The 23,109-nt window shown below is 37.6% G+C and overlaps 1 protein-coding gene across 5 annotated transcripts in view; it reads left to right on the top strand.

Annotated features, from left to right (window-relative positions):
• The window catches only part of KLHL32 (kelch like family member 32), a 130,011-nt gene that overhangs the window by 35,343 nt on the left and 71,559 nt on the right, over positions 1-23,109 (top strand). For all 5 annotated transcript variants that reach the window (XM_050894813.1, XM_050894812.1, XM_050894816.1 and 2 more), the window contains one exon: positions 22,062-22,169. In XM_050894813.1, the coding sequence (XP_050750770.1) occupies positions 22,062-22,169 (108 nt within the window). The remainder of the gene's footprint in view (positions 1-22,061; positions 22,170-23,109) is intronic.

Raw genomic sequence — 23,109 nt, 5'->3', positions numbered from 1 at the left:
CAGACATTTGAAACAGTTGTGCTTAGAGCATGGAAGGATGAGGAGAGGGAATTTAAATATTAATAAATGCAGTTTAAGTCAGATGGAGAGTGGATTTTTGTAGGGATGTAAATGGTTACTCTCAAAGAGGAAGCTGTAGTAATTTTTTAAGCGTAGTAAAACTTATTTTCAGAAACAAGTGTTTCTGAAATGTAAAGATTAAAATATTCCCTGGGAAATCTAATTCAGTCACTCAGCATGGAATATTGAACCCAGGTGCTAAAATTGGAGTAACTGAAAAGTTGAGTTTTCTAATAGGAAGAGCATTCTTCATATGAAGCTGTTCTACTAACCTTCATTATAATGTACCTGTTCAAAATGCTGGACTGTCTACAGCTCTTTAGTTGATTGGTGTTTTTAAGTGTGAGTCAGCCTGTTGTTATTCAGAGACTAAAGCTGAAATTAATTTAAAGGTCTGTTTTCTCTAACAAAGTAAGTTTATTTAATATTTTGCCTACACTGTAATTGTAGTGCTACGAACTTCTTTATGGTGACCTTTTTGTTTTGTTACAATAGTAATACAGTGTATGACAACTGTTCTATACCCTTAATTACCTGAGCAGAATTTTTATCTTCCTGTCAACTCCGTCTCTCTCTTTTGGTTAGAATTGAGACTTAATTTATTCTGTGTATTTAAGAAATATTGTTAACCTTGATGTTACTTTCACTGTGATAATGTTGAGCCAATTGATTGCTCATTTTTTGAGCTTTTTTGCGTGCTTGTGTGTTCTGCTACTGCAGACTTTGTACTGCCATAGCTGCTAATGTTGCTTTGTCATGGTGCCCTGGCCTGCTGTAACACAGGTTGCTTACCACTTTTTTTCTTTTACCCCAGTGCACAGAGAGGGATTTGGGAGCGCTCTAGCTCTACCAAGCGCTATATATACTTGTTGATGATAGATACACTACAGGGCTGCTGTTCTGGTTTGACTGAAATATTTTAATAAGGGTGCCATATCATTCCTCCGCACCTGTGACATATATTCCTTCCAGAGCTCATCGTACCCTGTGCATAGAAACATCATAGAGTCGGCAGCTGTACCGAGTGTTCAAGCAGCGTGGTAGGAATAGCTTCTACCTTGGTCAGTTATTGACCTTGAGATCTGGGGCACTGTGACTCATCCTGTTATTTCCAATTGAGTTACTTGGTATTTGCTGGACAGTTATTGCAAATGAAAATCTTAATGCCCTACGGAAAAGAAAAAAAAAGTTTTACAGTAGATCAAATTGCTAATTGCTACGTAAATCTTTTCTATTAAAAAAAATACTGAGAGAATGATCTATGCAGCATTTAGTAATTTGATCTGCCTCAAAATTGTTATAATTTGGTAGGACATATTCTTCAGACTTTAGGTATCAGCTATAAATATGAGCTCATGCTTTCTGAAATCAGTCAAACAGTTTCTATTAGTGGACAAAAAGCTTTGTTAGAAAATTCTGAAATGAGATTTATGTTCTGTAGGAAGATGGCAAAAAAGTTACTATACACTATGCTCCTGATTCTAATAATTTAGAAAAAGCAAGAGTTGATTAAAAAGTAATGATGTTTTGTATTTAAACTGAGATTATTAATGTTTTTATGTCTAGGGGGATTTTGCCTAATTTGAGCTACCCAAGTATTCATTTTCTAAGATTTAGGAGAACGATGCCAAGCTTCATTCAGAGTCAGTGAAGAGAAACGGGCATTTCCAGAGGATGATAAAGGAGGACAGAAGATTTATTTAGAATGAAATGAATGACCATCTGGAAGTGCCAGTTCTCTCCACTGGTCATAAAGACTAGACTCACATGCTTCAAACTTAGCTGTTAATATTACATAAAATGATTTCTACCCTTAGTTTTTCCTGGATTTTCTTGGAGGAATTCTTGGACGAACCTTGCAGATTTTCTGACCCTGAAGTAATTAATGAAGAAGCCATTGCCATGGGAAACTTACCTTTGACTAGTTTTTGTAAGATGTAAGCTCAGGACTGCAGTGGATGGGATTCTGGTAATATCAGATGTTGGAGTTGCCTTGAGTAAAACTGAGATGACAACACTATACATCAGTGTGACACAAAGAACTTGCCTACCATAGCTTCTGGTTTCTATGGCTCATAGATTGGATTAATATACTAGCCTACCTTCAGCTCTGTCTGGAGAGGCTGTCATCCAGTTCTTATGATCTCACAGATTACCCCAAAAATATGTTCAATTCTACACAGGGCTCTATCAGAATGAATCAGCATGATTTTTTTGTTTGTTTTCTCTTTTTTGCCACTCCTGTAAAACAGCTTGCACAAGAGACTGGATATTTGCTTTCTACAGAGCCCTTCTATGGTTTTTTACATGTTCTGTGTCTACTTTGATTTAGATGGAGCTGCTTCTGAAATTGTGGTATTTTCTTGATGAGAATAACAAGTCAGTTGAACAGCATATTTTTTCAAGTTGCCACTTCTTTCTTTCTTTTACTGCAAAGAAAGGTTTGTTAACACTTTAGAAGGATAATTAAATGTGTCATGTTGCAGACTGAGGGAATTGGAGCCATTTTATGTGGAAGAGTGGAGAAGGTCAAACAGAGGTTGCCTTATCAATTTTTCTTTGAGTTTATAGTCTGGAGTAAAATCTTAATTTGCTTTTCTAAGGCAAGCTGGAGATCTGGGCTTCAGCAAAATACTAAGGGCCAGCCTTCTAGGGTAACAGCCTGCCACTCTTCCAGTTGGTATAGTTAGTCTTGTAGTTCCAGCTGTACAGAAACATTGGAATTTAAATCCTAAGCATAGCATCTAATTTGGGAGTTTATTACATTTGTACACCAAAATGTTGTGGTTTTTTCTTTAAGAAAAAAATCCCTTAGGAAATTGCATAGAAAGACTGCATTAAAAATACAGAGTTAAACTGCAAGATTAGACAGTTGAAAATTAGGGTTCTCAGTTTGTTTTCTGTTCAGGATCTCCTGAAGGACCTTTTATTTCAAAATGAGCGAAGGAATACAGTAGTTAGCTCCATACCCTAAAAGACTCATATAAAGAATAGTAAACATGTATTTTTATGAATTCTTTTTTAAGCAACAAACAGCATTTTAGGCAAACTTTTCCATACGACATGCTGTAATTTGCTATTTGTCTCAGTCTATTGCAGTGAGACAAGGCAGTTGAGCTAGTGAGTATGTGTGGATTGTGATAACTCTAGCAAGCTAAGTGATTTCCAATTAAAAGATTCTTTTTCTTTTTTCCCCTCTGGGAGCAAAATGAAATGTTACTGCATGACTTCATTAGTAGGCATTTACAGTGTTGGCAGGTGATTATATAACCTCAAGATTTTCTAGTGCAAAATGCATTGGTTTTCCAGTCAGAACAACTCCTTTCTTCTTCCTTATTTTTCATTTGAGTGGGTTTATAGTCACAGGACTTTGATCTTTCTCAAAAAGATGCAGATTTTTCCATGTAATCTGGATGAACAAAATTATATCAATTAACTAGAATAGATTTTAAAATGTCAATAATATTCTAATTTTTTTCCACAATGAGCATGTTCAATTCTTAGAAGATTCTTTCTTCTCTGAAATGAACTAGTAGATATTAATTTTGCATACAGACTTTGTACTTATAACTGTCACAGTTGATTCTTAAGCAGTTTCTTTTCAGGGTTTTTCTGTGCCATCTTTCTTCCCTGTCAAGATAGTTTCTTCCTGTGTACACAACATTGCTTATTGTTTGTATTTTGCAATATATTGCATTGTTTCTTGATAAGGCTAGAGAATTAATTTTTATAAACAAATCCCTGAGGTCTGAAAGACTGTATGATGCAAATAGCTTTCGAGGTCTTGTTACATGAATCATAAAGAGGAAAAGGCTCTCCCTAACATGTCTTAGGGATAGATCTAAGGACCTAGTTCTGAGAAATCAGAATTACCTGCTGCTTTTGCAGTATAATCTGATTTTGTTTTTCAGTATTTTACCATTGATGTGCATGTACCAAACAGAAGGTATTTTCCTTGCTATTGTACCCTGGAAGTGATGCTACTTAGAAATTGTCTCTCCAGATAATGTTTAAAAATGTTAGCTCTTTCCATCGGACCAAATCAACTCCATTCTCCTAGTAATATCTAGTAGTTACTGAGACTTTTGTGCCAAAAGAGGCTCTTACCTTCACTTTTAGCTTCCTGTGTAGGTTGAGAAATACTTCCTCTTCTTGTATGTCTAAACTTTTCCTGGGATCATTTTGATTTCATTTTCTCATTTGGAAATTATGATATATTTGAGAAACTAAACTATTTCATCTGTATTAATTGCCTAACACAGCTTTGGTAGATCTCAGTCACATAGATTCACTGTATCGTCTAACATTGTTTCTAAACTAATGCTTTTTTTCATTTCTCCCAAGCATATAGAATCATTGCTCTTGTTAAATGTTGTATACACCATTTTTAAAAAAAATAAATACTGCAGGTTCTTAAACTCAAATAATTCAAAGTATATCCTTCATAAGGATATTACCTGCTTGTAATAATTACCTAGCAGGTAACTTAAAGTGAATTCCCATATGCCTGTTGTCTACCTGCAACTTGCACCCAAAAGCAGTGGTTTAATGAATTTGAAACCTGAAGTTCTAAGTTAGACCAATCTTTGTGAACAAGATAACAAAAAGAAGGAAATGCAATTAACAACAGATTCTGCTTCAGTCGATGGAACTGGCTGGCTCTGTTGTTCAATTGCATCTCATTCTTGTATATAAGCTATTGTAAGTAGAATTCACAAATGGAGATCAACGTTTGGAATGGATTTTGGTTTGTTGAGTTCCGAGCAACTTGGGCAAGTAAGGCAGTGCCAAATGCACTCTTAAACAATTTGTAAATACAAAGGCAACAGAAGTCTACTGTGGAGGAGAAGCCTCCAAATGAAAACAATTAATTATTGTAAATCAAACAATATTATCCTAATTAATACTACTGAAACATTTGTTTATGTTTTTTCATTATGTAATACATATAGTTGATCGCCACTAGAATACGTTAATAATCCACAGTTGTCCTTTATTGCACTCCTCTCTACAAGAGAGACACAGACATACTGGAGAGAGTCCAGCGAGGGGCCATGAAGATGATTATGGGACTGGAGCTTCTCTCCTGTGAGGAAAGGCTGAGAGAGCTAGGACTGTTTAGCCTGGAGCAGAGATGGCTCAGGGAGATCTTATCAATGTATATAAATACCTGAAGGGAGGGTGCAAAGAGGACAGAGCCAGGCTCTTTTCGGTGGTGCCCAGTGGCAGGACAAGGGGCAACGGGCACAAAGGGAAACGCTGGAGGTTTCCTCTGAATGTCAGGTAACACTTTTTTCCCTGTGAGGGTAACTGAGCACTGGCACAGGTTGCCCAGGGAGGTTGTGGAGTCTCTGTCCATGGAGATATTCAGAAGCCATCTAGACACGGTCCTGGGCCCTGCTTGAGTAGAGGATTGGACAAGATGACTTCCACGAGTCCCTTCCAACCTCAACTGTTCTATGATTTGTAATGCAACTAAGACAATAAAGACAATATTCCTAGAACATTTTAGTTAAACTGAAGTTCTGTTTTTTTGTTAAAGAACTAAAAATGTAAGTGTAACTGATGTGGTATGGACGTGATCTGTAGCTGAAATGACCATGTCTCCCCTTTCCCCATCCATATTCTTTTTGTAAAACCTACCATTTTAGGATTGACCAAGGACTCAGGAAGTGCAAAAATCTGGTAGATTTTCAGCCAAAGCTATTTTTCACCAACCCCTGAACGCATATCTAGTACAGACTTGTTTGGGACAGTACAGGCTGAAATCCAACATTCTTTTAAGTGTAGTAGGATAATACTATAGAAATAGTATGTGTTGCATCCAGACTATGCAGACTGTCATAACGGGTTTGGGAAAATGTGTACTGCTTGTAAGGATTCAAGAAAGAGGGCCGAGAAAAGCAAGCCTATTTGTGAACCTGACTCTTTGTACAAAAATCCTCCTCTAGTGCTCAAGCTAGAAAGCTAGTCTGTTAGTTGTTCAGAAGCAGTTGTACCTATCCATATATGGCTTGGGACTAGAGAAGGACCCCAGGTGGAACTACTGTTTGTTTGGAAATCTGACACATCCATGATATGCTAACAGATCAACTACAGGATGCAGATGTACAACTGTAGAGATGCCAGATGAACATCCCAGAGGTGGCAAACCATGCATCCTGTTATGTTTCCTTGCATCCTTTCCTTATCTTTGTTCTCACTGATGATAACTTATAAGAAAATTGAAACATTTTCCATGAAATACCAAGCTATCTTTGTGCTGCCATCATGATTTATGCACAGCTAGTAATATCACAGCTATGTGGCATCTCTCACTTATACATCCTTGCCATCTTCTTACTTTTAACATTCTTCCCCACCATCTGAGAAGCCTCAAGACTTTTGACCAATTAATTTCTTGTCTTTGCCATACTAATTCATATTGTCCTGTGCCATTCTCCATTATCAATGCCCTAACTCAGAAGCAGTTCCCAATCGCCCTACAAAACTTCAGAACAGGATATAGTATTCTTATTTACTGTCACACCAGCACTTTTCTTGTCTAAGAACTTTGATAAAGATGTCTCTTTTTAAATATGCTTACTATTGAGATAAAACTATCCCCCCCCCCCCCCCTTCTTAACTCTCTTTTTAATCGGCTTTTTTTAATGCATTCTTCCTATGTAAGAATACTAACTGCAAACTTGGGAAGGAATGTAGTCTTAGTAGTGGTTCCAGGATTGCAATTATTGACCTCGTAATGTTCGCTACCATACAGTGATGCTGTAAGGACTATTTCAGCATGCTGTCTAACTGTTTAGCACTGTATTTTAATTCTTCTACACATGAAATCAGCCAAATGTGGCACAATACACATGGTTCTGAGTGACGCCAACAATGCAGAAGGTACTTGAAGATTCATAGTAGTGTCTGGTGTTGTTAACATGTTACTTATACACTGCCTGTTGAGAAATGAGAACTCAGTGCTGCTTGCTTCTCATTAGAAAAAAAACTTGCCTAAAATAAGATGAGGCCTGGAAAAAATTTTTTTGAAAAGTTGTACTCCTAGCATAATATAAAGGTTTAAGTACATATTAGAGTTTTGTTACTAATTATTCAGTAATCCAGTTACAGTTGAACGTCAAGAAAACAACACATTCCTTCACTTAGAAGAATATTGTTTGATATAGGCATTGGCAATAGTTTTACTAAGTTTAATCAAATCATTGGAAGTAATTTAGCGTGGGCAGGTGTGAGGTGTCGTCTTGTGTAATATTTATCTGAACAAACTTTTTTACTTCTGAAGTATACACAAAAATGGTTTGCAAACGTTTTAAAACTTTCTAAATAAATATTTTAATATTCTTTTAAAGTGGACAAAGTAAGGGAGTGTATCTGGGTTATATTACTTTGTTCATCCTTATCTTTGCAATTAATGGGTTTTTACTCTGTGAGGCTCTGAAGCAATTTTCCTTTGCTGCAGACAGAATTCCCACAGCTCAGCAATGTGGGTGCTATCAAAAGCATTTACAAGAATCTTCTCTTTTCTGAATTCTGTTTTCAAATTTGCAACAGTTGCTATGGTGTCAGAGTAAATATATTTGTGTTGCGATTCTAATAGTACAGAAATGAATTAATTGCAATTCTGCCACTGCTGGATGGTAGACAATATGGTGTATTATTCTCTGAGTTATCCTCTTGACTATTTTTTTTCTTTTGCTTTTTTGAAGTCCCTATATGGTAAGTGCACCATGAGTAAGTATGGCAGAATCAACTCTGCAGTTAGTGAGATAGGCCATTGGAGACTGTGGCTTATTGTCTCGAATTAAATTGGTGTTATAACAACATGTGGTGTTTGGTTACTATTCAGTTGATACATTTTCTCAGTTTAAAAGCAGGACAGAAGGGAGTCATTGCAGCCGTGTTGCTGTAATGGTCAATTTTCTTTACCATCTTCTTTGCTTGCTCCAGGCTACCTCAGTTCAATTTTGCAGTGCTGCTATAGCAAGTGTTCTGAAGCTGGGCTGGGCTCAGCTGCAATTTCTGTGTGGCTAAGAGTCTGCCCATGGAAAGCAAATTTATTGGGGCAGGCCTGTGGTAGAGAAGTGTTTCGTACCTGTTTTCTTCTCAGTCCCTATAGTCTGGTGAAGAACTCTTGTATTTTAGAACATAGTTGGATGCAGTAGACACTCTTCTATGTTTTGCAGTCTCCATCAGTATCTTCCTACACAACCTCAGGAGAAATTAAAGCTATTATTCTGTAGGTGTAGTGAAGCTGAAAACACCTGAGTGAATTATTTGGGCAGTGTGTCACACTTAGCTTCAGTGACTAGGACCCACATACAATTTTAATAACTTGAGAAGTATCCAAAGAAAGAGGCAAGACTGCTGAAGAGCTAAAAACATGATCCATATGTTGCACTTGTACATATAGCTGGTGTTAGGATGTTTTAACACTATTGAAATAGCTGTTTTTCTTTTGGATGCTCCCTCAGGGTTTCTTCCATTCCCCTTTGTTTGTATAAGGAGAAGCCCATCACAATGCACATACTTTTGCCTTTTGTGTTGCACATCATGCTTGTTGGAAGTTTTAGAGGAAATACCTTTCTTTAAACAAATTCAATTGCTTCATTGTCAACAGTGCCATTTTTTTTACACCCTGTTAACTTCATTTTAGTAGACTGAAATGTGATATTGACTAGTTGAATTCACATCACTGTAGGCCTTCATCTAGTAAAAGGTTGGATTTAAGCAGTGGAACCTCTACATTTGACTGTCCTTGAACAGCTTTGTAAAATGCTGCTGGTTGTTTATCTTTGGCAGGAGTTAATCTGCCTAAGTCAACCTGTTTTCAAACTTAGACATCTAAAACCTCTCTAAGTCCCAATCCACTCTTACTGGATGACTAATGTGCGAGTGACGAACGAATTAAACTGCCTCTCGCTCTACTACTTAATAAGTAATACCTGAAAAGAGGGAGATGCCCTCAACAGCATTGTGTGAGAATGTAAGAATGGCCACACTGTGTTGGATCATTGGCTAGCTGCTTTAGCAGTAGCTGTTTGTGATGCCTGGAGAAAGAGTAAATCCAGGCTAAGTGTATGTGGTGTGTCCCTGAGAATTCCCCAGCTGTTTTCAGCTCGTGCGTTTCCTGAGCAGGGTGTGATTCCTATCTATTCAGCAATCCTAAATAGGTCTTCCATCCAAGCTTTTATCCTCTTTCTCATTGAGCCTGTGTAAGATTTCTCATCCACTGTGTTCTCTAACAAGGTGGCACACTGCCTGTTGTGTGAAGAACTACTTTTTGCTTGTTCTGAATCTGATTTCCACCAATTTCACTTGATTCCTTCTAGTTCTTCTATTGGAAAAGACAATGAACCGTCAGTTCCTAGGTATTCTTCTTGTAGCACTCAATCATCTCTTTCCTAGGTTGGAAATTTCCAACTTATTCAGATGCTACTGAAATGGAAGCTGGTCCATATGCTTAGTGATGCTTTCTGCCCTTCTCTGAAGCTTTTACAGCTCTAGTATATCTTTTGTGAGATGAGGGTAAGAGAATTGCATGCAGCAGTAGGCAAAGCATAGATTTCTGCATGGGCATAGAGTTGACTTCTGTTTTGTTCTCTCTTGCCTAACAATTTCTAAGCTTTGATTACTTTTTGTTTTTTTACTATAGCTGAGCACTGGGATGACTTTTTCATGAAACTCTCGTATGCTAATTTTATAGCTGCCATTTTAGAAACCAACCGCTCATCTCATACAATCCTTTTACAGTTTTGCCCATGTCCTTACTACCTTGAATAGCTTTGCCTCAACGGACTTTCTAGCTGCACTGCTCTCGCCCTTTTCCAGATCTTCTCTGGGTATGTTAAACAGCCCAGACTGAGGTGCTCCACTGGAATCATCACTCCCTGTGAAAACTGGCCTGCTCTTTTCTTGTTCACTGTTTTATGTATTCAGTCACTTACTTATCCAGGCAAAGATCTCTCCTCTTTTCTCTCTTGCCTGGTTTGCCTTCACGGCCTTTGAAGGCCTTTGTCAAAAGCTTTTTGTGAATCCACTTTGTGGAAAAGTAATGGTTAGAGCCCAGCATAACATACTCTTCACCAGTAGGCTGCAGCTATTACTTTTGTATGTATAGAAACAACTTTACATTTGTGTGTGTGTGCAAAAATCAAATTACCAGTTACCATCTCCTTAGACATGTGGAGCATTCTCAGCTACTGATGAAATAACCTGGCCTTCCAAGGTCATAGGGTACCAGCTATACAAATAGGCAACAAATGTACACAAAGCCCATTTGAAATCAAAATTACTGAATATTAGGACACCTTATGAAATGTCCATCTGCATTTTCAGAAGCTCTCGTACCTGGCACTTAAGGATCTACCTTGCCAGAGTTAGATTTCAACCAAGAAGGAGTAGGTGTCAAGCCTATAGAATTTATAGGGAATAATTAAATTGATGTCATTGTGGTCTGTCAGTTTGGAGGGGATTTGTTTGTTGGAGATGAAGGAAGAGCCAAAGCATAAATGAGCACAGTCAAATGTAGACTACTAAAAATAAAATGAAGAGATGATTTTATAGAAGCATTTGTTCCAGAGGAGATAGCTGATGGAGGGCAGAGCTCAGCTGATGATGAAAGCTACTGTGACAAATGACTGCAATATTAACACAAGCTTGGTTAGTCAAGTCATTCTTCTTTTATTTAGCAAATTGTTAGTGTTTAATTACTTTTGTAGGTTTTATCAGTAAAAGAATGTGGAAAACCAAAGAAAAATGGTCAGTGAGCTGGTTTTATTCTTTGGCCTTTGTATAAAATAATTTAATAAATATGTTGGTGGGAATTAAGGGTACTTCTTTAGCAAAATTATGCTATAATCTTAATGGAAATTAGGATTTATAATCATAATGGAAAATAGGATTGTTTTAAAAGATATGAAGGGTGTCTAGTTCAAACCCTCATAAAATGGGTCCGATATGAAAGGTATCTAGTACAAACCTTCATAAAATGAACAATTTCAAATTTCAACATTAGGCTTCTCACATAACAAGTATGCTTTTGCAGTTACACTGCAGAATAGAAGATAATTGTTGTAGTTTACTATTGGTTGGAACATTTGGATGTCAGTGTCTAATGACATTTACATCACATTATAAATGGCTGTTGTGGTTTAAGCCCAGCTGGCAACAAAGCACCATGCAGGTGCTTGCTCACTCCTCCTCTGCGCCCCCCCCCCGGTGGGATGGGGAGGAGAAAATACAACAACAAATGGCTCAAGGGTCGAGACCAGGACAGGGAGGGATCACTCACCAATTATGGTCACAGGCAAAACAGACTCGATTTGGGGAAAATGAAATCAATGTAATTTGTTACCAATCAAATCAGAGTAGGATGATGAGAAATAGAACCATATCTTAAAAACACACCTTCCCCCCAGCTTTGCTCCCGATTCCTCTACCTCCTCCTCCCCAGCAGTGCAGGGGGCCGGGAATGGGGATTGTGGTCAGTTTGTCACACGTTGGCTCTGCTGCTCCTTCCTCTGTGGAGGGGGGACAGGATGACACTCCTCACACTTGGGGCCCCTCTCACAGGGGTCAGCCTTCCATGAGTTTCTCCAATGCAAGTCCTTTCCATGCACTGCAGTCCTCCACGAACTGTTCCAGCGTGGGCTTTACCAAGGAGTCACGGTCTTCTCCGGGCCCAGCCACCTGCTCCGGCGTGGGGTCCTCCACGGGCTGCAGGGGAGTCTCTGCTCCACCGTTACCCTGCATGGGCTGCAGGGGGACAGCCTGCCATCTCACCACGGGCTGCAGGGGAATCTCTGCTCCGGCGCACCTCGTCCCTCTCCTTCTTCACTGACCTTGGTGTGTGCATGGTTGTTTCTCTCACATCCCACTCCTCTCTTTGCTGTAGCTCTTCTTCCTCTTCCTGTTCCTCAGCAGTCTTTTCCCCTTCTTAAATATGCTATCACAGAGGTGCTACCACTGTTGCTGACGGGCTCGGCCTTGGCCAGAGGTGGGTCCGAGTTGGAGCCAGGGAAGCTTCTAGCAGCTTCTCACAGGAGCCACCCCTGTAGCCCCTTCCCTGCTACACAAACCCAATGCAATGGCTTCTTAAGAAGCTAATTATAATAATAACTAAGATTACGTTACTCCAGTTCTGTTAGATTAAGCCTTGCTGTTCAACTATTTAGTTATAGCCTGTATGCACTGAGGTGGGAAACTTGTCTTGATGGTACTGTATGAAGTATGCTTTTAAAAATAAGCCCCTTAAAGGTGTCAAAGTTCTGATCATAGTTTTTCCTGCAAAAAGAAATTACAAGAAGCTTTGCCTCCCTGAATGAAATGTATTGTGGTAGTTAAAGTACTAGTTCAAGAGCTAACTGACTTTTATTCCAGTTTTATTTTGGGCTTGCTTTTGATATCACTTGCTAAAATCATCAAAGGACATGAACAATAGGCTTATGCATTCACTGGGAAGCATTAAACCAATTTAAGCCAAAATTTGCAAATGTGACTCATACTTTTCTGTGCTTGACTGGAGATGCTGGAAAAAAATCTGGTTTTAGTTATACTGCTCCTTTTATATTCCACAAGGCAGGCCTGCTTAAGAGTGACTGTTGTTAGGACAGACTATACATTACTGCAGATTTATGCAGTGCTTTGCATGGCACTGTCCTTACAATTCAGTTTTCTTGCTTCTGCCACAATGAAAACAGTAATCTTGGTATTCAGGACCACCTGTGATGACTCATTTATTTTGAAATATTGGAACTAATAAGGTTACTGTAGCTGTAGTAGTTCACTGTTAACTCTTTTATTCTGATATGGGGTTGCACATGAAGATTGTAGAATTATTTTGTTTCTACAGCACAACTTAGACTACTTTTGAATATAGGTCTTTTTAGTGATGATGCAGCAACTCATTAGGAGTAGTATACTACTACCTGTCCTTTTTCCTTGTGTCTTTAAATTATGTTTGTGCATCTACGCAGAAATGTGGGGAAGACACGTTACACTGACTAGTAAACTCTATCAAAACATGAATTAGGTTTGATGCAGGTTCAGCCAAGAATGATAACTTGTTAGCAACAAATGCTTATATTGTTTTTTATTTTGACTGGGAGTGAAGACCCTGTGCCTTGTTACAACCAAGAAAATTACTTTGTTCTTGCCAGGTTACTCCCAAAAAAATGTGCACTATACAAACAGGAAAAAATATCACATCCTTAGGTCCTCTAAACAGTAGGGTAGCTCTTTACTTCAATTTTCATTGTTTCTAAAGATACTAAGAAAGTGATATCTTTTTGTATTAACAGTGCAATGCAACAAGTGCATTGCATATATCATTGACTTCATAAGTAAGTGATACTGTGATGTACTAAAACACAAAAGGTTCAGTGGAATTTGCTTTGCTAACAGTAATATGTGAGACTTCAGTACTGTGCATAAAATTGTATATTTTGCTGCTCAGTTTTTCTTTTATTTCTTATTTCTTTATATATTCCCTTAAACTATGAATGATAGCTGACCTTTTCATTTTACAGGATTCATTTTAGTTGCCTGGTAAATGCTTAAAAAACAATATTTAGGTAGATTTCATTGAGCAGATGAATTACTGCAGGCTCAGTTATCAGTGATTGACATTATGTGACATTTTCTTTGGGAATTTATATAGAACATTTTCAGAAGACTCACGTAATGAGCCTCTTAATCATATTTCATGCAGTTGGTATTGATGGATATGTTTTTCAGTGTGCAAGAGACTCCAGAGGACATGGCTGATGATTGATTTAGGATAGACAGGCTTAAATTGGGAGGAAAACAAAGCAAAATACAGCATGCTAGTTAGGAGAAGAGCAAGCCACATTACGTGCAGTAAGGAAACATTCACATATTAAATTGATTATTTGTATAAGTATACGTTATATATCTGGAACATAGTTGATATTTGATGTGGACATTGTCATCTGTCAAAGTAGTATTTTGACTCCTGTAAATACATTCTGAATGTTTTTTTTTGTTTGATAGGTGAAAACAGTAAATAAAAAATAATAATTGCTTATGTACTGAAGGAGTAGAACATGGAAATTAAGAACACCTAAAGGTTAATTCAGGAGTAGTACAACAAAGGGGATTAAATAGAGTATGATTTATTTATTTAATATTACTGTTACACGAACCGTGAGTTGCTATTTTTAGTACAAACTGCAAAGGAGAATATTTTGGCCTGAAAGAGTTTATAGTACAAGTAGATAAGATAGTCTCAGGACTGGATACTTACAAGTTTGAGTGACCTATATACAGATAGGCTTAGGTCCAAAATCAGAAAGAATGTGTGACTGAGCTGTTCCATTGATGCCAGTAAGATTTCTCACAGGCTTAAAATTACATGTGCAATAAAAAAATCTTGAGGTATCACATCATAACTGAGTTCCCTGAGCAGTGTAGGAAATTGATCTAAGATCTCTAAGTGTTTACTTTTTTCATAGCTTTTCTGATGCATGAGATGAAAAGTATGATCAATTTCCTGTAAAGAAAAAGATGTGAAACAGGTGAATATAGAAGTAAGTGCATATACTGTGGGAAGTAAATTTGAATAAAACACTGCACTTAATGAAGATGCCTATCTATTTTAAAATAATTTTAAAAAGAACTCAAGCAATATCATTGTGGAATTGTGGAGGCAGAAATTTGAGATGACAATTCTGCTCTTCTAAAACAGTAAACCAATGCTAGATAGTGTTAGTTACTTTAAAAATTCAGCGCAAGAAGATAAATAGCTAAGGAAAACCTTGGCGATTTCATTGGTCAGTTCTTTACTGATTAGTTTGCTAGATAGAATAGATTTTCACTCACTTTCAAAACTGTTGCAATGGGTTTTTTTCAGCTATAAGTATATATTAAGTTTTTATTTTCTTCAGACATGTTTCTGAATTGGGTGGAAAAAAGTTAAATAGTTAACAAGACTACCAAACAAGTTGTTTGGTGCATTTTAATTTTTTTCCTATAGAGCTCAGCCTCAGTAATAAGAGGCTGGATGGGATGGCATACTTAAGGTTTAATTTATGGTAAGACTAATAAGAACTTTTTCTCATAACATTTGACCAGAGTGCCTACAATATAGTTGATAATTAGTAGGAAAAGTAGGAGTGAGTTTTTAAATGCAGAGCTCTATACTGACTTAGAGATGAGAAAGCTCATGTGCATTGAGCTTAACTTGCTGTTAGTTCATCTTGACTTCCTGGGTGTTCATCTTTTTGAGTGTGGTGCAATGAAAGGAACTACAAGAATGCTAGTTCAATCTATACCAGCTTTCCACTCTTCCTATCTGGTGGTGATTGTGAGGAAGTGCAGCAAATACTTATGCACTTTACAGTAGAGAATGTATCAGATTTCTGGGCAGCCACACAAGAACAACAGCTGAAGGTAAAGACAGGCTCTTGCACATCAGTTGCAAAAGCTTTCAACTGCCAGTTAGAGTCACGGATGAAAGGTGACAGGGTAAGCTGAGTGGGAGATGGACTGAGTTGAGATATTTGCATTGTGTTGTGCAAAACAAGCTTGGCCTTGCTGAAACCCTATGAACATCATGTGAATCAGCTTTTAATAGAGGTGATTCTAAAGCATCCCAGGACTTTATTGTTGTGCTTGCTATCTACTGCTAAGTCTGTGGTTGAACAAGAATTTGTGTAGGTCAGACCTATGCATTGGTGTGGAAGTCCAAATGTTCGTTTTGTATTGTAGTGGACTTGGAACTAGGGCTGCTGGTAGTTATCAAAACAATGTTTGAGAAAACAGAGGGAGGAAATTTGGAAATGTTGCTCTTTGGGTTACTGTAGATTGCTGTAGTAAGTTCAGCTTACTTTCTGGTTTTTGAAAGCTTAGATTTCTTTTGAAAGTTGCATTTAGAGCTGAATCAAAGAAAAATGGATAATGATGAATGTCTCTTCACAGTCTTGCTGAGGGAACTTTGAGATATTTTAGAGGTAATTGCTATGCACTGGAACCATGTACCTTACTCCTGGAAGAGCGAGGGCATTTCTTGAAGGCAGTAATTTAGATTGTCATTTGCTCATCTCCCATTTGGAACACATCAGCTACATCAGCCCCTAGCCAACTTTTTCTGAAGTAAGGGATGAGCATAAGAAGGTCAAGATAGGCAAACTAAAGGCATTTTGTGTGGATTCAACACCTCATAACTGGCAATCTGTAACTTTTTTTTTTTTTTTTTAAAAAGACCTACTCACCTAAGGCTTTTAAACGAGAAATGACTTTACATGAGTTCAGAGAAGTGAAAGAAAACTCCGGTTCTTATATATAGTAATTTGTCATAGGGAAAAAACCTTACAGGTGCAAACATTTCTTAGTTTATTATTGCTGTCATTGTTTGTAGCTTTCATTCCAGAAATACTCATCTTCAGAAGTTCTACTGTTCTCCTAAAATGAATACACTAAAAGGACACAATTCACTCTTATCTCTTCAACTTTCATTCTTCAGTTCGCTCAACTTTTTACTCTTAAGATTAAAGTTTTCACCTATTTTAGGCATCTAAGCTAAGTGTTTAGGCTTCCTCTACAGTTAGAGTAGAAAAGATATTTCATCCCACTAAGTTCTGTAAATTGGTGTCTAAACATGCCTATTTCTATCTATTGATTACCCAGAAAACACTTTTACTTACTTTTGTTATACAGCTACCTAACTTCAGATACTATTACAGGTCCTGATGACAATTTCCTCTCCTTTTCTCTCAAGTTTCCAGGTATTTTACCAATTTCCCTTCTATCCAGTATTTACCCAACATATCATATTATTGTTCATTTAATGACTTTATTAATTTCCTTTAAATATCTCTTAAATGTTAAACAGGTTTTATGCAGATTTAAATTAGAATCCAGTGGTTACCTCAGTGTTCAAATCTTTTTTTTTTTTTTTTTTTTTTTTTTTTTTTAAACTCCCAGCAGAAAGCTTATAAGAGCTTATAATACGAATTCCAGTTTGTTTCCCCAGGTCATAGCAGTAAGTTACTTACAATTTTGGTCACTGTATTTTTTTAGCAGCATAACCATTTGTTCTTTTCATCTTAATTTACCTGTCTCCTGAGACTGTGTATGTTTTGATTCTATTTCTTGCCTTTAAAAGGCCACTGAGTTGCATGGAATTCACTGAAAGTGTTTACTTGTGTAAAATACCATACAACTTGGTTAAATTGTTTTGTGATGATTTACTACTTGCTATGCCTGACATGGCTGTAAGATTGGTGTGTACAAATGAGGACAAGCTCATTACTCTCATGGATATGGAACATCTGAGTAAGTAAGAAAATGACTCAAAGGCAAGGAACAATTTTGTACCTTACCATTGTAACAGTGAGCAATTTGTATTTTGACGATTTTGAATATCTTCTTGTGTTTCTGTGACCTGAGTGTCTCTTCTTAAAGTTGTATGTTGTGAAGGAGTCTGTACGTGTTGCTGCAGTGCTGCCTGAGTGATAAAATCAATGTATCTAGACATTTTTTTGTCTCACTTATACTTAACAGCAATACATTATTCTGATTTGGTGGTATTTTACACCCATCTTGCGTTTTGCTTTTGAAAGCTAAGCAGCAGCAGAAGCTGAGCATGGAAAGTTAGACCCAATGACGGTGCTAAGCATCTTTTACTGAGGCTGTTCTGCCCGGTTACATCACGTCTGATCACATCTGAGCCTAGTCATCTTGTTGTTGTGTGCCATTCAGTTTTGAGCTCTTGTCATCTTTTGTGTTCTATGTTTGCAGAAGAAACTGTTTTATAAAAGTGCCTTTGGCTGCTGAGGGCAAAGTAGCGAAACTGCATGCAAGTGTGCTGTGTATTAAACACCCACCAACTTGCCACGTTACTTTGAAGTCAAATTTTCAAGACTCTGAGAGTTGGTTTTATGGTTTGATTATTTTTATCCAAGGATTGTGTGCTTTGTTTTCTTTTTCCTTTGGCAATAGTTCTCTAGCTCTGTTTCTGTTTCAGGCCAAGATTAGAAGAAGAATGGAGGGTTGATTCCTCCCTTCCTCCTCTTTTTACAGCTAACAAAGCGTCTGTCTGCCCCCCCTAAAGTGAGGCCATCCTAATTTGTAGCTTCTTAAACAAGTGTGAGGTCAGGTGGAATTCCACAAATGGAATATATCCATTTGTGACAGGATGTTGAAACCTGAATTTTGGAGCAGTTGCCGCAGAATGGCAAGTGGATTGTGTTTACTTTTCTTTTGGGGAATTGGTTTACTTAATTAAAATCTTGACTAAACCAGCAGAATTTAAACAATCACTTTATTTCCCACAATGTTGGCTCATTGGCTGATTAAATGGCAGAACAAGACCCGGATATTTAAAGGAGCTGGAAGAAAAGATAGGTCCTCTCACCAGTGGGTTTTACTATAAGAGAGATCTTTAGTTAACGTATTAGCAACTTGTTCTGTCCACTCTCATGAAGGTCTTGGAGGAGAAATAAGGCATTTTCAAAGAGCTTTTATTTTGTCCAAGCAGAGGTAAAATAAAGTATGATATATTAGCACTGTTGAATGAAATAAATAACTAAAATAATTAACATTTCATGCTTAGCCAAATTTTGTAACTTTTTTGGTAAGTTTGACTTTGAATTGTACAGTTGTCCAAATATTTTATATTTCATTGTTTTTCTTGTCTGTCACTTGTACATTCACCTGAGGTATTTATCTTATTGCCTTGTTTTTAATGTACCCAAGGGAAAAATAAAGTAGGCTACTAGCCTTGCATTAAAAGCATGACTGATGGATGTATTTAAGCTCACAAAACCTCAGAGCATTTTCAGAGATGCATCTGAAATTGGAGTTTGACAGCCGAACCATAACTCATTCTCCAGATATTGGTGAAGTCTTAAGCCAGAATTTAATGATCCATATGTTTCTACAGTTAAAACTACAATATTCAAGTACAGCAGTGCAAATTAAAGACTGAGTTTGAGCTCAATTTCTGCCTATGATTGAACAGATTTTTTTTCATGTTGGATTAAACCTTTAAACTATCAGATTGAGAAGGAAATTTGCCTGCTGGTGAAGGCAGTGTGGATCACTTAGTGGTACTACATTTGTCTGTGTGGGAGACTACTTTCCTGGAGGCTAATCCGGTTCAGCTGCACGTGAACTGTCTGAGAACCATTGCAGACCTTATCTTTTGATCAAATTCTTTGGCCTTGCCCCCTGAAAAACAAATGTAGTTCATACTCAGTATCAAAAACTTCCACAGAATACTCAGAGGATAGCATAAGAGAAAATGAACTCTATATAGCAGATAGCACACAAAGGTGTAGTCCTATGCTTACTGGCAGCTACAGTTCTGATAGCCCATTGCACTATTAGACTGTGCCTGTACTAGTAAATAAGATGGATAAGGGCTTGTTTTCTGGCCCTAAAAGTGACTGGCACAGCATGGCTCATGTCCATATGGCTAAACCTTCTCCCCTCTGCAAACAGGTTGGCTTTATCCATGCTGTCTATTTGGAACAGCCATGGCTTGAGTTATCCCCTGAACCATAGACTGGGCATTGCCTGGGAGAAGTGCTAGTTGGCAGGGGGTCAAAACTCTGCTGGAGACTGTGTTTGTTAAATGCTGTGGATGATTATGGGCAGTGACTGAGTTAGAGGCCTGATCCTACTGAGTTTACTAAGTTAGGTGTAGTAATAAACCCTGTGTAAGGACCGTGTTGGAATCTCTGTGATACAATAGAATAGTCTCCTAAAGGCAAAGTTAGAAAGTCTACAAAGAAAAACTCTGCCAGTTCTTCATAGAAGTGATTCATGGTCTACAGATGAGATTCAGTTAAGTGTTTCTTTGTATTTGTAAGCTTAACCCATTGTGTGGGGCATCAGCCCTTGATCAGAATAGAAACTTTATTAGTAACCACACTGTCTTTTGATGGTTCCTATGTACAGGTAGGTAGAGTACAGTCAGTTGCTGTAGTACAGTCAGAAAATGCAGAGCATGCAGGATCTTGTATCACTGAGCATTTCCAGCCTTTCTGCAGGCAGTCTGTGACGGAACTGAGTGTACAGAAAGTGTGCAAATTTACCCCTAAGACAGGTGTTGCTTTGAGACTTTATTCTTTTTATTCAGGAATTGGTGGGTGAAAGGAATATTATCCAAAAAGTTTATTTAGTAGTGAATTTCTGAGGAGAGAAGCTTGTCTCTTCCAGACACAAACTGCAGGTCTGCTTTTGCAGGGAGCAGGTGGATGATGGGTACCTTGCAGCTCCTGGCAAGCCCTGAAGCTTCACAATAGCTATTAGATCTCATTTGATACATCTAAATGACAATGAAATGTCCAACTCTGATTACATTTTTAATGGAATTAGAAAAGTGTCTGAACTTGTTAGAAATTTTTTTTTATATCTAGGTATATTTCATGGCTGTGTCTTACTACATTTGTTTGACAAACCTTTTAAACTATTTGATGCTTCTTTTCTGTTGCCAGTTTGGAAGAAGCCCTGATAGAATTTTATTGAAATAGAAATTGCAAAAATACAAGGAGTGACCATGTGATAAATGACACTCTTGCTTATACTGGTTGATTTCCAGGCAACAGATTTATGTTAAATTATGGTATTTTAATGATGAAAATACTAACATTTTCAGAAGAAATTACTTATTTGCAGGAAACACTCAGTTCTTGAAAGAAGCCACCTGGGTCTAGGTGAATGCTATGTGCTAAACCGTTAGAGGGGGTAGGGCTTATTTTTTCCTTTAAATTCAGCAGTGCTTGGTGGATAGATTGCACTTATGAAATCCAATGTGATTGTTGACTGCCTCAGCTTCTGCAAGTATCAGCCAGAGTAGAGACAGAAGTAGCAGAGGGTATGTTCATAAGAAGTGCTTCTTTACTACAGTTCTCCAAGGGGAAGTTTGGTAGCCTCCGTAGAGGCATTAAGTTTGGCACAAAACCTACTGGGAATAAGTTTAGACTCTCTTTAGCAATGACAGATGGTGGAACTGTTCAGTTGATGTGTTTGCAGTTTACTGTCTAAAGACTGTGAGTGGTATATTTTGTTAAAAAATGTGCAGGAGGGTGACGAAGAATGGAGAATGGGACTCATAAGAGGAGGGAAGGAGTGGTAAGTAGGGGTACTGCAGCCGGAGTGCAGGCTGGGAGGGAGGAGTGAGGGGCAAAGACAGGAGTCTAAGTTTAACAGAGATGGGAAGAAAAAAATTCCTACAAGGATCCAGAGACTGAGTAGGGTTACTTCAGTCCAGGGAGGCACTGAAGACTGATGATCTGAAAAGTGAGACTGGATGAAAGGGACAGTTGCTCTCCTCTGTTATTTTCAGGGAAGTTCCACAGCACCTTGCCAATCTTCAGTTTAGGTTTTATGATCTGAGAAACTGGGGCAATAACAAGTAAGGAGAGGTTATAAGTTTAGGTGACTGCATCTCCATCCTTCCTCCTCATTCAATAACTTGAGTATTATATTGTTCACCTTCTGGTCTGAGATGCTTATTTGGAAAGGATTGTTTATAAAAGATGGTGTGTTAACTGCCCCTTCTTCTCATACAAGTAATTGTGTATGGCTTATTTTTCCTTCCTATATATAATGATACTATACATAAGTATTATTTCTAGTGGTGCTTGTGTAGATTTATTTATTTTTTCCAGAGTCCAGTTCTTTATCTTTTTTTATTGAGTGATACCTTATTGTGTGACTGTTCCCATTGATTTCACCTGAATTACTTAGTTAAGAAGTATACATACAGAGACCAAAAGGATTAGTTTCAGTTTTTCCAGAATAAGTTTTTGTATTCCTTTATTGCTAAAAGGACTCAGTTGCAAGATTGATTGCTATGGGGTTAGTATTGAAAACTTGGTATAGATCTCATTCTAACTTGCAAGTCTTGTTATTTAGAATTCTTATCCAAAGAAAAACAAAGGTTAGTGAAGGTGGGAAAAATCAATCCTCTTCTTCCTGGACCTTCACTGGGTGTTGTTTTTAATGGCTAATAACATTTCTTTCCATAGGCAATGTTCAGCCTCTGCATGGTTGAAAGCGAAGCTGATGAGGTGAATTTGCATGGTGTCACAAGCCTCGGTTTAAAACAAGCCCTGGACTTTGCATATACTGGACAGGTATTGTACAGCTCTTCAAATTAAGAGACACAAACGAAAGCAAACTGCAATAAAAACTGAAGATGACCTTTACAGAGGTACTAGAAATTATTTTTCTTGTGCACTGCCCAGTACAAGGTCTTTTGATTTAACAGTTCTTACTTTTCATATACTGTTGTGGGGTTTTTTTTTTCTTTAGAGGGATTGTCTAATAAAAACACTGTTTATGTGCATTGTTGCCAGGTAGTGAACCATGTAGGACTTGTATGCCCCTTTTATGGTGGCCTGGCTGTTCATAAAAACTTAATGTGAGTTCATTCTGCATGCTAAATTAAATATAAAGAAAGGAGAAATACCCTAGGTGTTTTCCTAAATATTTATAAACTCTGCTGTGTTTGACAAATTATATGATTGAGGGGAAAAGTAGTCTCTTACTCTCTGGACAGATGCAGTCCAAGCATCTTTGTAAATGCTTATAGGTACTACACATCTTTATTGTAGCACTTTTTATGATAGCAGGTTATGTATCACGTTATGTTACTTCAGCAAATGCAGAGTGATGCTCCTCTTCCCTCTGCCCCTTGCCAAAAAAAAACGCCAGTATATATGACCTGCCATAGCTCTGCACTGCCTGCTTGGACAGTGTTGCTGTATGACTTCATCTCAGTTCAGAGTTCATGGATAGTGAGCTCAAAACACCCAGCTATTTTTGCTTTGGACTCTAGAATTCCAGATAACCAAATTATTTCTGGAAATATTGCTGCAACAATTGAATCCATTGATATATATTTGTTTATTAGTTAATTTTGAAAAGGAAAGTTTAAATCCATGTTATGTTTTTCTGGAAGAGTTGCTGGGTTGTACAAATTTAAGGCATCTGCTTCCATACTGTGGATTGAGTGTATGGCCTTAATTTTTTTTCAAAGGGAATTAAATAGAAATAAGGAAAGAAAATTTTTTA

The sequence above is a fragment of the Gymnogyps californianus genome, chromosome 3, assembly GCF_018139145.2.
Source record: "Gymnogyps californianus isolate 813 chromosome 3, ASM1813914v2, whole genome shotgun sequence".
In the NCBI taxonomy this organism is placed as follows: Eukaryota; Metazoa; Chordata; class Aves; order Accipitriformes; family Cathartidae; genus Gymnogyps; species Gymnogyps californianus.
The sequence above is the reverse complement of the archived record's forward strand: the minus strand, read 5'-3'. Positions and strand labels throughout refer to the sequence as shown.